This window comes from Apteryx mantelli, chromosome Z (assembly GCF_036417845.1).
Source record: "Apteryx mantelli isolate bAptMan1 chromosome Z, bAptMan1.hap1, whole genome shotgun sequence".
NCBI lineage: Eukaryota > Metazoa > Chordata > Aves > Apterygiformes > Apterygidae > Apteryx > Apteryx mantelli.
The window spans coordinates 67016110-67031097 of NC_090020.1; the positions used below are offsets into that span (position 1 = coordinate 67016110).

A 14988-nucleotide genomic window follows, 5' to 3' on the forward strand; every position below is an offset into this window, starting at 1 on the left:
CACCACAGATATCAAAATGAGCACAACTTACTATCTGCTTGTAGAAGCACAGAGTATTTCCTTTGCAAATTAAGACATTTAGTTCCCTCAGTATGCATCTTTTGGATTTACTGCCAACTGCAGGGACAGGCGATCTCTGCCTTCCCTTGTTCCTAAAAAGGAGACATTACAGCAACATTCTAACTACCACAGTATTGTAAAATTCAAGAATTCTACAGTAAATTAAATGAAGGAAAATCTCACTTATCTTTTATTTAACCCTTGTCATGTATTTTTCCTAAATTCCTGTTAATATATTTTTCAGCTTTTAAAAATTAGATATTATAGCTTAATTGAAGATTGCTGCTGCCCAGTTTGACTGCTGAACTGATACATTAATCTGTATTTGCAGAAAATCACGAGTAATGGAGCATATAAAGAGACTGTTCCTTCAAAATGTGGAATTCAGTACAAAACAGACTGCAGAATGCTTAATTTTCAACTTTAAAATGTCAAAAAATTCAAGAGAAAAACAAGCAACTGAAAGAAGCCCTATCTTTGCCATACATTCCAGATTACCTGAATATGAGAAAGGTTTGTTACGATTGCTACTTAAATCAGAAACAACAGAATCACTTCACTAAAAGCCATAAAATAGCACATTAACTTCCAAGACATACCTTAATGGCTTCAGAATGGATCTAAACCAAATTCACTCACCTGATTTGGCAATGAATAACTAGACTTCTGTAGCAATGCAAAACTTGGTCATTTAATGTTTGATCTAAAGACATAAGCAAAATGAGGTTTATAGAGAATTATCCTACCAGAAGTTCCTATCTTTATTATCAATTAAGTGGGGGGGGTTTTTTGTTTTGTTTTTTTAAGTCTTTGTTGCAACCCTTTATCTTAGCTATCTTAGGTATACTAATAAATACATCAGCCTATATTCATATGGGTCATTTCATATTAGAAACTAAATCTTGATATATCAAGTGTTGCATATGAAATGTGTGTAAAAAACAATGAAGTGTACCAGAAATACTTTATTCAGATTGGTAAACTGAAAATATTTACATTATAAACAAAAACCAAATTTTTTCAAAAACTTTTATTTACTATAAAGACAAAAACACCAAAATAGGTACAAATTATACTATATAAAATTGGTTCAATGGGGTAAAAACTTTTAATTAAAATATCTTGATATATTTAAAATAACAAAGGATACAATGAAGCCAAATTTCTTAACCCAGAGATTTCTGTAAAATTTGCTTGCACAGTAAGGTGCTAATAGAAGTTAGCCCTTAAGCCCTGGAAGTCTTAGGAATCAGTCACATAGCAAATATAATTTCATTGTGAAAGTGAACTTTGGTAGAAGAAACTCTATAGGACACCTGAGGTAGTAGAAACTGGAATAAACAGCAGTAGACGTTATTTACAACTTAAGTACCAAATAACATTAAGAACACAAAAAATAATTACACAATACAATTTTCAGTCCAGCTTTGATCCAAAGAAAATAAGAATATTACATCACATCTGCATTTTAAAAACACCACAATTACCAGCAAGCTGAGGGAAACGCAAACAAACTCAAACAAAATGCATTTGGACATCTAGAGGCAGTTTGAGTTTGAAATGTGGTAGGCATGGTGATCTACAAAGTAATACTGATTAGCTGAGGTTCATCAGTTTATACAGTTTACATTTCTGCCAGAAACAGTATTAATCTGACAACTGATCTTCCAGTACATGAATTGGCAAGAGTGCATCCTTTAAAGCTTGCACATAAGAAAGACTTGGAAACAATCTTATTAGAATGAGAAATTCTAAAGTGGTCAAAAAAAGTCAAGTACAAAACAGTTAGAGCTACCAAACTTCACATTTCGGTATTATCTTTTTAACTCTTCAAAGTCTGCTAATCTTTCAAAACAAAGGAATGTAAAATTTCCAAAAGAAATACACATTCACAACTAATGACACTGCTTTTTATTAGTATGAGCACTATCATTCCTGTAAACTTATCTTTAAGATGTTTTACTTCCAATTTGTATTGTACATTTTTAATGTACTATAGCTTATTTAGCTTGTCCTGAGTCTTTGAAAATAACCAATTCTATTTCAGTCCAACAATTCAACTGGCTTCTGAAGAGTTAAAACATGAACAGTATTTTTTTTAATGGATTAAACACAATCAGTACTTGATTTAAAAAGATCCCCCCTCTTAAAAAGCAAAAGAAAAGCTGCCATTTTCCTTCAGAATTACATGCATCAGAATCTAAAAATCTGCCCTTAAAATAATTTAAAAACTGTTTTTTTTCCTTCTTTTTTAAAAAAAGACACCTGTTAAAAAACATGAGTTTTGCACTACAGGTGAAGCTTTACTTCACATTTTACTTTATCTTGCTTTTCAAGTCCAAGCTTATTTCTTGTTAAAGTAAATACCTTTCTTATGGTAATATTTTTAACATTTTCAAATTAAATGATCACTAATGGCTACAGTAAATAGATGATGTACGGCGGAAGGAAAACAGCAGGTGAAATTTTTGTATCAGTGGAGAACATGACCTCAATTTTGTTGCACAAAGAATGAGATATACTCATAGTTGGCACCTGGTCCCACTGAAGGACAGGAGAAAGTCTCCCATAAACTTTCATGGGAGCTGGGTTTGGATCCTTTGACATGGAACTTGTCTACATACTTTGCCAGAAGAAACTGCTATATGAAAAGAAGGCTCAACAACATTTAACATGATTCAGATTGTAAGTTGTTCTATGCATAACAATCTTAGTTTTTCTGTGTTTTTTTTCTTTTTTTTTTTTCCTCAAATAACCTGCACTAGCAGAGCTTGAAACACTGACCTGAAGGTGGCCTCTTATTTTATTCCAGATTTCAAGCAAACCTTTTTTAAAAACTCGTGTGTCAGCAAGATGTTCAGTGACACTATTTGCATCTTTTTATAAAGGTTATTTTATTTTACAAGATCACCTTTCCCTGAACATTAAAAATACAATGAAAATACAAACCTTAATTTCAAAAGAAATTACATGGCCAGCAGTAAATGCACAGTGAACCACAAGAGCCTCCTCTTACTTTAATGAAGGCAAAATGTTTTTAAAGTATCTATCAATGCTTTGTTATTCAGAAAACTTACTTTGTATAATCAAAAGGGACAGATACAGAACTTTCTTTTAACCAGTGCTGAAAACTGACTGTAATTGCAGAACCCTCTGCTTACATCTACATGATGTGAAATGGAACAGTGATTGCTATATTAAAATAGATCCTGAGCCCCTCAGCTGCTAATATTGCTGAAAAAGTGCTCCAAATAAAATAAAACCCACTTATCTGCTAAATAATTTTGCAGATTTAAAGAAACCTAGAGCCAGATGTTTAAAAAAGGCACAGTTTACATTTTTCTGCTCAAGTTGTGAAATGTTGCATACAGAGCTTAGGTAAAGATCTCGATTTGTCAATCACATACTTAGGTAGGGTCCTCCACGGGCCTTAAGTCCTTGATGTATCATTAAGGCCAGCAGAATAATACAAGCTGCTGTGCTTAAGTGCACTGCAAAACAGGTATTACATATTCAGTAGCATCTTCTTCAGTATATCAACCTTTTACATAATTAGCTACCAAGTAGTACGGAAGACTGGGTGTTTCAGCAGCTCCCTTGATGGGGGTCTGTCCTGAGGTTGAAGTTCTAAACACCGAAGAGTCACATCTCTTAAACCAGGAGACAGATGTGAAGGGATAGATGGAGCAGTAGTTGCACTAGCAATCTGAACAAAAGGAAAATAGGTTTTTAGGAGTCAGTACTACTTAACAAACCCTCAAAATAAGTCTCAACAAACTGCTAGTTTTCAGCTGACCTCAATTATACTATGAGCTTTTATTCACATAGGATATTTCCTACTGCAGTTTCTCTGCAGATTACATTATTGCTTCCAATTTACAAAATTTACTTTTTGGGTCTTAAGTTCCCTTTATGCCTCTTTCCTCAATAACATATGCTCTCTCCTGCTTTTCATGGTCTCTGTCTCTCTCCTTGCACTTTTCTCAAACTTTTCTTCCTGCAGCAAGATTCTGCTGTAAACATCTGCTAAGCAGACCACAAGAAATACTGTTATGCTGCACTTAGGGGTATTCTTTAGTCTACTATTTGACATCAGTGTTAAGTGGCATAATGCAAGCAAGCATGGAGATACATTAAGCTAAGGGATATTATGTTATGGTATGTTAAGCTGAGTATGCTCTCTTTCATTATCTTCACTATATTTCTGCTACCACCACAAAGTGCAGATCTTGTTCTCAGATGGAAGCAGCTCACTCTCTAAATTAATTTTGTTTTTCGCTACATCAAATTAAGAAAGATGATGCTTTATTGGGAACACTAGGCTGACACCACCAGATTCACACAGACACAGAACAGAGACACTTAAATCTCTTATCGCAAGTGATTTGTACTGAATTGGAACACTTGAATATTGCTGTGCTGTATCTGTTTTGTGGAAGTGTTTTCTTCATTCATGCCTGCTGTTCAACTAGATTTTTAAAAATAAATGTACCTATTTCACTTTAGTAAGAAACATGAATACCAAAAACAGGTGAAAATACAATATTTATATGTGGCATGTCATAATGATAAACCTGTTACAGCAAAATCTGAATGCTAAATATCAGGTTTCACCAACGGGCATTCCCCATTAGGATGTAGGAATACACATAAATGCTTTATGGCAGTAGGAAACAACAGATCATGTCTCTTATGCTCCCCTATTTTACAGGGCTGCTCAGAGTCAGGATCAACTTCATTATATGTCTTTTTTTTTTTTCTTCCTGTTACATTACGTATTCATATCTTAGAAAGCCTTTTCTGGAAATTATTGTTGGCAGCCATTTTTTTTTAAAACAAGCAAATATGATTATGCTTGTTATCAGTTTTGATTTTGTACTAACAGCTCCAGTATAAAGACAGGGCAATTATAACAATCTCTGCTTGCAAAACTTTCTGAAATTTACATTACTGTATATGAAATTAAGACTAATATCAGTGTCTTCTGTAGTACATTTGTAGCGACGATGTATCTCACCTTAAATATCAGGGCAAGATGATTGGAGTGTTTCTCCGCATTCCAAGGAGGTTTAGCACAAGCCATTTCTATAACAACACAGCCAACGCTCCACACATCACAACTCCTACCATACTGCTGACCTCTCAGAACCTGAGCAGACAAACAAGTCAAAGCTCAGGTTAACCATTTCCAAGTTTCCAACTCTGATTTTTCAGTATTAACTACTGCTCGTACAATCAAGTGCATTTCAATTAACATTTCAGGTTAACAGAGTGACCAGTGACATAAATGCAGGTAAGATTTATATATCTCTATTGTAAAGCAGAGAACTCGGACATAAAGGGCCAGCAGAGAACTCGGACATAAAGGGCCAGACCAAGAGACAAAGCAGAGTATCTTGCAGTAGTTAGCTTTTGACCAAATTGTCATCTGTGCTTTAGTAACAATACTCATGCTATATCCCACGACAAGCTACTTAGAACAACATGGGAAGCAAGAAATGGAAGTGTCCTTAATGGCATATTTGTATCATTCTTATTCTTTAGGACAAGTACATTTAAAATACTTTTGAAACTTTTACGGCAGTTTCCTCTGTTTGACTGTATGAATTAGTGTGGAGTTCAAACTTTTTGATGCAACTTCCAAAACTGGTTTCTTACCTCCGGTGCCATAAATGCAATAGTTCCCAACAACTGTCCCTGAAACTCCCCAGCACCAGTTCCTTTTGATGCCAGCCTGGCTGCAGCTCCAAAATCAGCAATTCTTAATCTATGACCTGTGCTGTCAATTAGCAAATTGGCACCTGTCAACAGCATAATAAAAAACCTGCTAGTTGGCTTTCTATCAAAGGCAAAGAACGAACAGACAACCTCCCTCCCTCCATTTCAGAATTGTTAATAGTTTGACATTCCCCACCCCCAGTAGCAAGGAAATCTAGAAATCAGGGACAAAGTCTAATAATATGCCACTTTTGTGTTACGCCTGAATGATACTGCACACAGCTTGAGGCCATCTGAGAGATTTAGAGAAGCAATCAAACTTTTCAAGTAGGGCAAACATGGGATTCTGGAATGATGCCTGGAACTGGGAGAAAGAAAGAAAATGGTGATTCAAAACCCTGGAGGTTTTCACTGCCTGCTGCTCCCTATGAAATTTAAAATTTTTATCTGATCCTTAGGTAACCTTCTGAGTTCTCTTAAAAGGGAATTAGAGACATAGAGAGCTTTCCTATTTTAATGAAAAATACAAAAAGCCGTAAGTTTGCCATCATTTTGTTGCTAGTTATCTGGATCTCTCTCTACTTTATGGACAGTTATAGTGACATTAAAGGTAGTAAAAGTTTTCAAGACTGAGATTTCCTAGTAAAGTCCAAATTTTGTTTGTTAAACTAAATCTCTTGGATATGCAAAAATCAAGTCAAAACCAAGAGCTTATACAGTATTAGCAGGACATATAAGTATCTCATAAGCAAAACTATTTATGTTTAGTTAGGATGAAGGAAGAAAACCCAACAGAATATTTCTATGCATTAAAAACCTGACCTCTTTTATTTTGTCTTGTTCAGATTTTGCTGTCATTTCAGGGTAAATATTTATGTGAATCTGACTAATCAGTTATTAAAACTATATGGTAATTTGATATTTTATTTGAACTAGTCCAGAAAGCCAGTTTTCCTAAACCTTTGGCTTGGATAGCAAATATCCTCAAATATGCTATGAGCATTCTGACTAACTTCCGTGGATTAAAGGTTAAGTGTGATGAGACAAATCCAAAAAAAATCCCACTCTTGAAATGGTATCCAAGAGAAGCAATAGGTCTTAAACAGGAAAATACACAGTACTTTCTGAATACTACTTGTTAAATAACATTATAAATAATTTTTACCTTTAACATCTCTATGGATTATCTGATTCTCATGGAGGTAAGAAAGGCCACGTAACAGTTGTTCTGTATAATTAATAATTACTGATTCTTTGAAGGCTCCATATTTACTTAACAAATGAGCAACTGAGCCTCCTAGAAGATAAAAATGATACAATTTAATCAACATTTATACTGGAGACTAGTAAAATGCAGCACCGCCTCCTAAAATTGGAGCTTGATATTGGTATTCCAAACTGACAACTAGCTTTCTTACCCACCCCGCAAATATGTTAAAGAGTTCCATAAGCAAAGAGCAAAATACTCAATTACTTAGTTACTTTCTACCTAGAAGAGTATAAGTTTTAAAAAACACATCTCTTCATGCTTCCTACTAATTTCATCTTTCCTCAAAAAAAAAAAAAAGCACACGCACGTGTAAATACACACACACAAATATATTAGTGTACCAGGTATTGTTGATGATTAGAAAAAAAACCTACATATATTTATCCAGATCTTGCATTAAGTTTTTCAAGTAGAAGACGACTATCTCTCTCTGGGGCTATATATATATGTACACACACACATGCAGCCTCCAGTGTATGTTCCCTCTGAGGATCTTAATTTGCTTTTGTTACCATTTAAGTATCAATATATAGAAGTCTAGTATACAAACTAGGAAAAACAGCATCTTCCTCTTTCTTTTCTAGAACTGGTATATAGATTTGTCAAGTTTTTGAAGTTGCACTGTGCTTCTTAAAGTACTGTAATATAACCTGGGCTAGAATGAAGTAAGGACAATTCCTGATATTTTGTTATCTAAATAATACTATTCAAAAAAAAAAATCATATTTTATAAACATTTATTTTTTTAAAGTCAGCCTGAGTTTCAGGAAAGTATTTTCTGCACCACTGCTTGTAACAACACATACTTGGGCTTGCTGGTTAGCACTCTGGTATTACTAAGTGGTTTCTGCCAAAAAATGTGTGTTAAGGTGCAATGCTTTATTTTGTAGGAAATGAGGTTGTATAAAATACCAAATCTGGTCCCTTGGTAGACTAGACAACACAATCTCACAACACAATGTTATTCATAAAATGAATAAAGCTCCATCTTAAGGTATATGAACTTTCTTGTCCCCTGCTCTATGCAATAATTAAAAGTTCTCACTATTTATTACTAAATTACCAATTAATAGATTTAGGCTAAGATTTGAATGTATTCTTCCTGAAGCCTACTAATTATTATAAAAAGATGACTTTAAGTTCTCAAATGCCTTTGCATGTCCTCTCACACAATTTTTATGAAAATGCTTGGGAGAAAAACAAGTGACAGGAATTCCAAACTTTCAAGTAAAATTATTTTTAATAACCATTTAAGATTTATGCAGCTATAATGAAAATGATATAGCTTAAAAATATATCAGACTGAAGCCTCCCTCCCTGCTCTTTTAGATTCAGAAAGTAGTAGTATTTTTGCTCAAGGTTTCCAACTATATTAGCTGTATGACAGACAAAGTATGGAAAAGTCCAGATTAAAAAAAAAAAAAAAAAAAGCCTGTAAGAATACCTCTGACCACTTAAAAGCAATAAAATGTTCTGTAAACTAAACGTCTATGCTGATTATCAATGGCAATGAAGGTACTAATAAATTTGCAAACTGAAGCGATACATGGAATATTTTGCAGTGTGAAACTACACAGCTCAAGATTCAACTTATGCTTTCATTTTCTTTAGCACATAATGTTGTTTACCTGCCATCCATTCAATAAAGAGATTATAGTTGCTCTTCTCACATGTAGCACCCAACATTCGAATGATGTTAGGATGGTTTAGATGACTCATCATCCTTATCTCTTCTCTCAGTGCTTCAACTACCTCTTCTTGCTCAGAGGATGTGTTCCGGACATATGTCACCTGTTTCAAAAATATTGTATTGTATATTGTACCTTTCATAATTATCAGACTGAGTCCTATAACCAATCCCTGCTTCTATACAGTAATGAGAACAGATCTTGTCCTGCCCCTGTTCACCATCTGGACCTTGCAAATGTTTTTACTCTCAAGGCCCTTCAGCTGAGAATGTATCTCCATGTGAGACAGTCATAGAAACGCAAGAGTAATCTCCTAGGGAAAATACCAACAGAATCTCTGCAAGCGTGGAGTGGAAAGATCTCCCTCTTTTGCTTAAGCTACAAAAGTGTTTTTCTGACGTTGAAGAAAAGGGAAAAGATGATGCCTGAAACTGGGTTCTGACAGTGATGCTATGTGCAAAGTTATTTTAATCACACTATTTGCATTATGGCTAAACCTATTATCCCAGAAAGCTGAGAGGCAAAAGCAGATCAAAAGTCCAGAAATGGATTTGGAACGAACCCCAGCTCCGATCCCTACTAAATCTGAAATAATGATATGTTGCAGAGAATTTCCCCTGGGCCTCATAATCATCTCTTTTTCTCCAGGAAGCACCTTGAGGACCACACAGATAGTTGTACTCTTTCACAAGCAAGAGAGTTTCAGAGGAAAAGTACCTGATGACAGATATTCTGTCCCTGATTAAATGATGTGAAACTTCAAGTCCATTGCTGTAAGTTTATTTTAGAACTAATAAGAAAATGTTAAAATTAGGATTCCCTCCATGTTGGCATCACCGATTCAGACCTAGGTCACCTTATGCCTAAAAGATTTACTCAGATATAGAATCTTCCAAAATTCTGCATTAAGCATGTGTATTTGGACCTTTTTTCCCCCCATTCACACTTTCATATCTAAGCATTTAAAAATTAAAATTACTTGCCTTACAAAGCTGGGTGTAGGATCAGAGGAAACAAGCACTAAACTATCTTCCACTTAAAAAAAAGTTTTAAGATAAAATCTTCACAAGTACATGAGGGGAAACTACTTTAATATCTAACCAGCAAATAGGGGATAGATTTGGAATAAAGAGATTTGGTTTTCATTCTTAACTGTCATCAATTTGTGACCTTGATAAAAGCAAAAATGCATTTGAAAAATATATGAAAGGGCTATATAAAAAGCACAGTATTTTTCACTTTAAGGAGAAGTGAAAGAAACTGAAAATACTATGTTAATACTGTGCATATAATTTGTATTATGTGAGTACACATACAACAGGAAGCAGAGGAAGTAGGGAACAGTTTGTGAAAGCAGAGATCTTTTATATTTAATATTCCAAAGAAATATTTAGGAACAACTAGAATATATTCAAGAAAGTGAAGTATTTACCTGTTTTACAGCCATTAATGTCCCTGTTCCTACATCCTGAGCTTGGTAACAGGAAGAAAAAGCTCCAAGGCCTATTTGCTGCCCTTTAAGCCATTCTGCATCTTCTCTGTAATGGTGCTTTGCTTTGGTATGTCCAGGCAGAGTTTCTGGTGTCTGGAAATTAAATTTTAAGTCAATTCCATGTTTACTAGCATGCATCTAAAATTTAAACATTCTGGAAGGATACAAAATACTCGAGTTGATATGCTTCTCTCCCTTACAGTTATTTGTAGTGCATGTTATACATGTTTCAGCTGAGATCAGAACACCAGTCTTCTATAATCCACACACTCTCACTGTACTTAAGAGAGTGCCTCCTCTAACTTACTAACTGAAGGTGAAAGGCAAGCATAAGTGCAAAACATTCTGGCATTTCATGCTTCACATATTGCTACCTCACACAAAGGATGGCAAAAACAGCATATGTTTCCCCCCCGTTTCCTTCTCTAGTAACTATACCTTTCCTAGGCTCACAGCCTCACAAGCTTCCAACTCCCATCTTACTCCCCCCTGCTCTAAGTAGATATACCAACCACTCTGCAAACTTAAAAAAACCCCAAAAAACGAAAACCAAAAACCACACACCTCCTTTCTCTCTATTCTTATCACTTGTGCTTTTGACTATTTGCTAACAAGCAGATCTTTCTTCCGACTTCCAAAGTATCTCATAGCTTCTCTCTCAAGATGTGCTGGCAAAGTAATCTCCTCCTACACTGTCCACTTTTCTTTCAGATATAATTTGGTTTTGCATGATTGCCTTCAAAAGTAAATCAGCATTACAACCCAGTACATTTCTATTCCTGCTTAAAAACATTATTCTCATTTTCTGTGCCTCCATACTTAAAATCCTCCATCACCTTCAGCATCTCTTTGTATCCTCCTTCTATTTTTGCTTTTATACTTTGCCATTTTAAAGGCTGGTACATGACATGATGCCTCTCTTCCAAATACTTTCTCTAAACTTTTTAATAACAGTCATGGATGGATTCTGTTAGTACCCTGAACCGGCAGGCTCTTTATATTGAAATACTTCTCTTCATATGTACATTCCAACTTCCAGGAGAAGGCATTGAGTCTCTATATTTGTATAATGTTAAGAATACAACAGCACAGCTTTATAAATTTAGTGAACCTCAATTCAGACTTAAGAAAGTCACAGTCTGTATGTTAAATTTCCAGTATACTTACATCCTGCTGAATAATTATGATATCTTCACCATTTTCAACCTGTAGTTGGGGTACTGTTGGTAGTGCATCTTGAGATGCTGACATTGCCATAGCAATAGCTAAAGCTTCCTCCTCTTCAGCTTCCATCTTCTCCTTGCATTTTTGATTATGATTTACATCATCTTTGTAAGTATCATCATTTTCTGCCCGCTCAGGAGAAAGCACTGCAACTTCAGACTTGAATGTAACTGTGCCATCACTTGTTGGCATGGAAGCCTCAAGTAGATCCTCAATACTGGAATTGAGTTCTGCATTAACATCCAGCCGACATTTCTCATCTACTGGTGTGAACACTGTCTCTTCACTTGGTATAACCACACTGCTATTACTACTATTGCCATCACATTGTGAAATATCATTCAAGTCAAGTGTCATACTGTTTTTCGAGGTTTCTCCCTGCTTGTTCACATCACTCAGGATGGGTCGAGATGGCTTTGGCCTGTGTATGTGACTGGATGGCAATGGCCTGGCCTGGGTAAAAACTGGAGAAAGTTTCTCTGGTTCTTTATTTTCAGAACAGTTTCTTTGAAACTGGAGAGAAAGTTTCCGCTGTGTTTGAGGAGAAGGTGAAGGGATTTTGCAGGGAATGAATCCCTGAGGTCTGAGTTTAGAGACATCTGTTACAGTGCCAGCTGGTACAGATGGGTTTGAAGGAGACTGAAGCGTTGGAAATAGTGACTGGGAATGACTGGATGAGGGAGAAGAGTTCAAACACTGACTGTGGGGCTTTCCTTTTGTTTGAATGGCTGGCTTTGGTTGCTCAGTGGTTACTGATGAAACAGGAAGTCCCACAGCAAGGCCAGCCAGTGTCTCAGAAATGTCCTCTGGACTGGCACATAATTTTTTATCACCTAAACCTTTCCCAATTTTCCCTGATAATTGGACAGTATTGTTAGGAGTATTATTTTCTGTAGCTTCTGGAGAGTTATCTGGTACAGGCAGCTGCAAAAAGTCATCATGTCGACATTCCCCAGAATGCATTTCTTCCATGCCTAGCTGGATGGCTTCCGCAATTTCCATTTCATCTGCTACTGCCATCAGACGTCGACGCATCCTTGCATAATGAGTAGACCTTGTCACACTCAGCATTTCTAACAGTTTTACAAAAACATGGGGCACTCTTGCAACCATTCTTGCTGCACTCAAAAATACTCTCCGGGATAGTTTACCAACCATCGAGTGTGAATTGTCAATTGACTGCACAGCAAAATTCAAAAGAGAAAGAAGCTTCTTATACCTGCAAGTTAAAAGAAAAAAAAAATTGTCGTATACACTGATATGCTCTGGTTAATTAGTGCTAAGAAAGCCATCTCAAGAAAGTGCACCTGGCTGTCATTTTTGCAATAGCAAGGAGACTTATTGCTGCAGTGGTGTTTCAGAATTGTTTAACAGATCACAAGTTTTTAAAAATGGTAACTGTTTACTCTGAGAAGTAGGCCCACTTTTGCATATAAAGAAACCATACTAGTCATTTAGAGTTAAAGTGGCCAAAACAAGTGTTTTTGAAGAAATCACCAAAAGCTTTCGACTACAAAGGTAAGTCAAAGTGTAAGCAAGTACCTGTCTACTACAGTATCAGCCTGTAAAACATCCCCACAGACAATGTGGGGATAAAATTCACCAGGGAATTCCAACAGTAGTCTGTCTATCAGACAAAGTCTCCCCAGTAGTGCTTGCCAGTTGCTAGATTCAGTCTGGGTTCCAAGAATACAGGTTAGGACATAATCAACACCACCAATACCGATGGACCCTATTTAAAAAAAAAAAAAAAGTTGATTATGAATACATTTAATCTTTATTTAATCTAAATTCCATGAAGATCAGAACTGTATCATATAGAAATACATATGTGCCCAAATTAACTCCCCCCTCCCACATTCTCACCTCCCACCAAACTCCCAAGAGCAACACTGTTCTCTGTGCCATTTTGATTTCTGATAAAATCTGTATTAAATTTTAGACACTTCAGTATATTCGCTTGTACTTATAATTCATTTATATATGAAGAGCTATTATTACCAGATTTAAGTATTTCTCTCCCAACTGCCAGCTCTCCTGCTTGACCTTTACACATCTCCAGTAGCGTTGAGACTGAAAGTTGACTTGTTCGACTAAGAAATTAAAACCAAAAGTAACTCTTAGCAGATGCTTCTGAGGAAAAACATTCTAATCATTACATTTCAATAATCATTAGCAATAGCTTGAAACTCTGCTTGGAAGTTGGTTTCACATCACTTTATGCCAATACACTTATATAATCCTGTAAGCTACCAATCGTTATGCTATTTTTACAGGACACTTCCAGAAGCTTAAGTGTCTATCACTAATAAGTAAATAAGTGAAAAACAAACAAATCAGTTTCTTGCTTAAATCATCATATCCACATTTCCCAAATTCTTTGAGACTTTCAGGGAATAATAATAACAGGGAATAATATTAACAGAAATTCAACTACTTGTTAGGAGCTCATCCTCTTGCACAAAGCAGCTCAAACCCTGCAATCCCACACTACTTAAAAATAGAAGTATAGATCTATTTCACTTATTCCTTTAATTTTAGTTATTCTATTGCTAGACAAGGAAAAAAAACCCACACCCACAATGCATCTCTGGCTGTAGTTTCAGAATCAATGATTCTAACCAATGCTGCTTAGGAACTAAACTGAAAGACAAAAATCTAGTTGAATCACTTCTGCACCTAGTTCACAGCACAGCTGCACAAACGGTTGGTCTGGCAGAGCAGACAGGGTAGCCTGGGACAGGAAGGCAAGGCCCTATGTAAGCCAGAATTGCCAAAGCCATTCTCTCAGAAGAGCCATCTCTTAGCAAAACACTTGCTTTTTATTACATAGCATTATGTTAAGCCTTAAAGAAACAGAAGTACAACAGCTTTCATTGCAGTGAGAAACATGTACAAATATATTTAATATGTAATTTGATGACAGGTACTTTCTGAAGAGTTTTAAAGGGCAGTCACAAGAATTAGACCTGAGCAAACTGAGGGGGAAGGGATGATTGATGACAACACCCAATTTTTTTTTTATTTTTATTTTTTAATGGGGAAAAGGCCTATTAAAGGAGGACATCATTTAAGATCTGCAAGTGCTGGAAAAAAAATATAATCAGGTGCCTTCAAAACAACAGAAATGAGAGGTCTTTCGAGACAAAAGTTGACTGGCAGCAGCTAGACTTTAGTGAAAACATACCATGATTTATTTATAGTCATGACCCATATGTTTTATTTTATCACCATGATTTGGTTTCTTGTTTCCACATAAAATAGCAGCAAATGAAGTTTCAAGACACTTCAACAGCAATCTAAAATGGATTTGAAGTTAATGAGTCACCATACCTGTTGGCATCTGCACATTTAACTAATATTGTCTCTACAACTGGCTTGAGAAGTCGCTGTAATTTAGTCCTCTCTGCCAAAGTATGACAAGGAGTATATACCAGCATGGCTCTTAAGGTTTTCTAAGAGAAAGGAGAAAAACAATATGTATGACATTAAATTAGCTATGCCAACATTTTTTTTTTTTTAATGTTGGAAATTGG

General features: G+C 35.6%; 1 protein-coding gene across 2 annotated transcripts in view; it reads right to left on the reverse strand.

The window, feature by feature from the left end:
* Positions 1 to 1075: 1075 nt before the first annotated feature.
* The window catches only part of MAP3K1 (mitogen-activated protein kinase kinase kinase 1), a 69055-nt gene continuing 55142 nt past the window's right edge, over positions 1076 to 14988 (reverse strand). For both annotated transcript variants that reach the window (XM_067315653.1, XM_067315652.1), the window contains 10 exons: positions 14786 to 14907; positions 13454 to 13545; positions 12995 to 13184; positions 11396 to 12671; positions 10169 to 10321; positions 8677 to 8839; positions 6944 to 7075; positions 5719 to 5861; positions 5078 to 5209; positions 1076 to 3766 (listed from right to left, as the gene is read on the reverse strand). In XM_067315653.1, coding sequence (XP_067171754.1) covers positions 3617 to 3766; positions 5078 to 5209; positions 5719 to 5861; positions 6944 to 7075; positions 8677 to 8839; positions 10169 to 10321; positions 11396 to 12671; positions 12995 to 13184; positions 13454 to 13545; positions 14786 to 14907 — 2553 coding nt within the window. In that variant the 3' untranslated portion in view covers positions 1076 to 3616. The remainder of the gene's footprint in view (positions 3767 to 5077; positions 5210 to 5718; positions 5862 to 6943; positions 7076 to 8676; positions 8840 to 10168; positions 10322 to 11395; positions 12672 to 12994; positions 13185 to 13453; positions 13546 to 14785; positions 14908 to 14988) is intronic.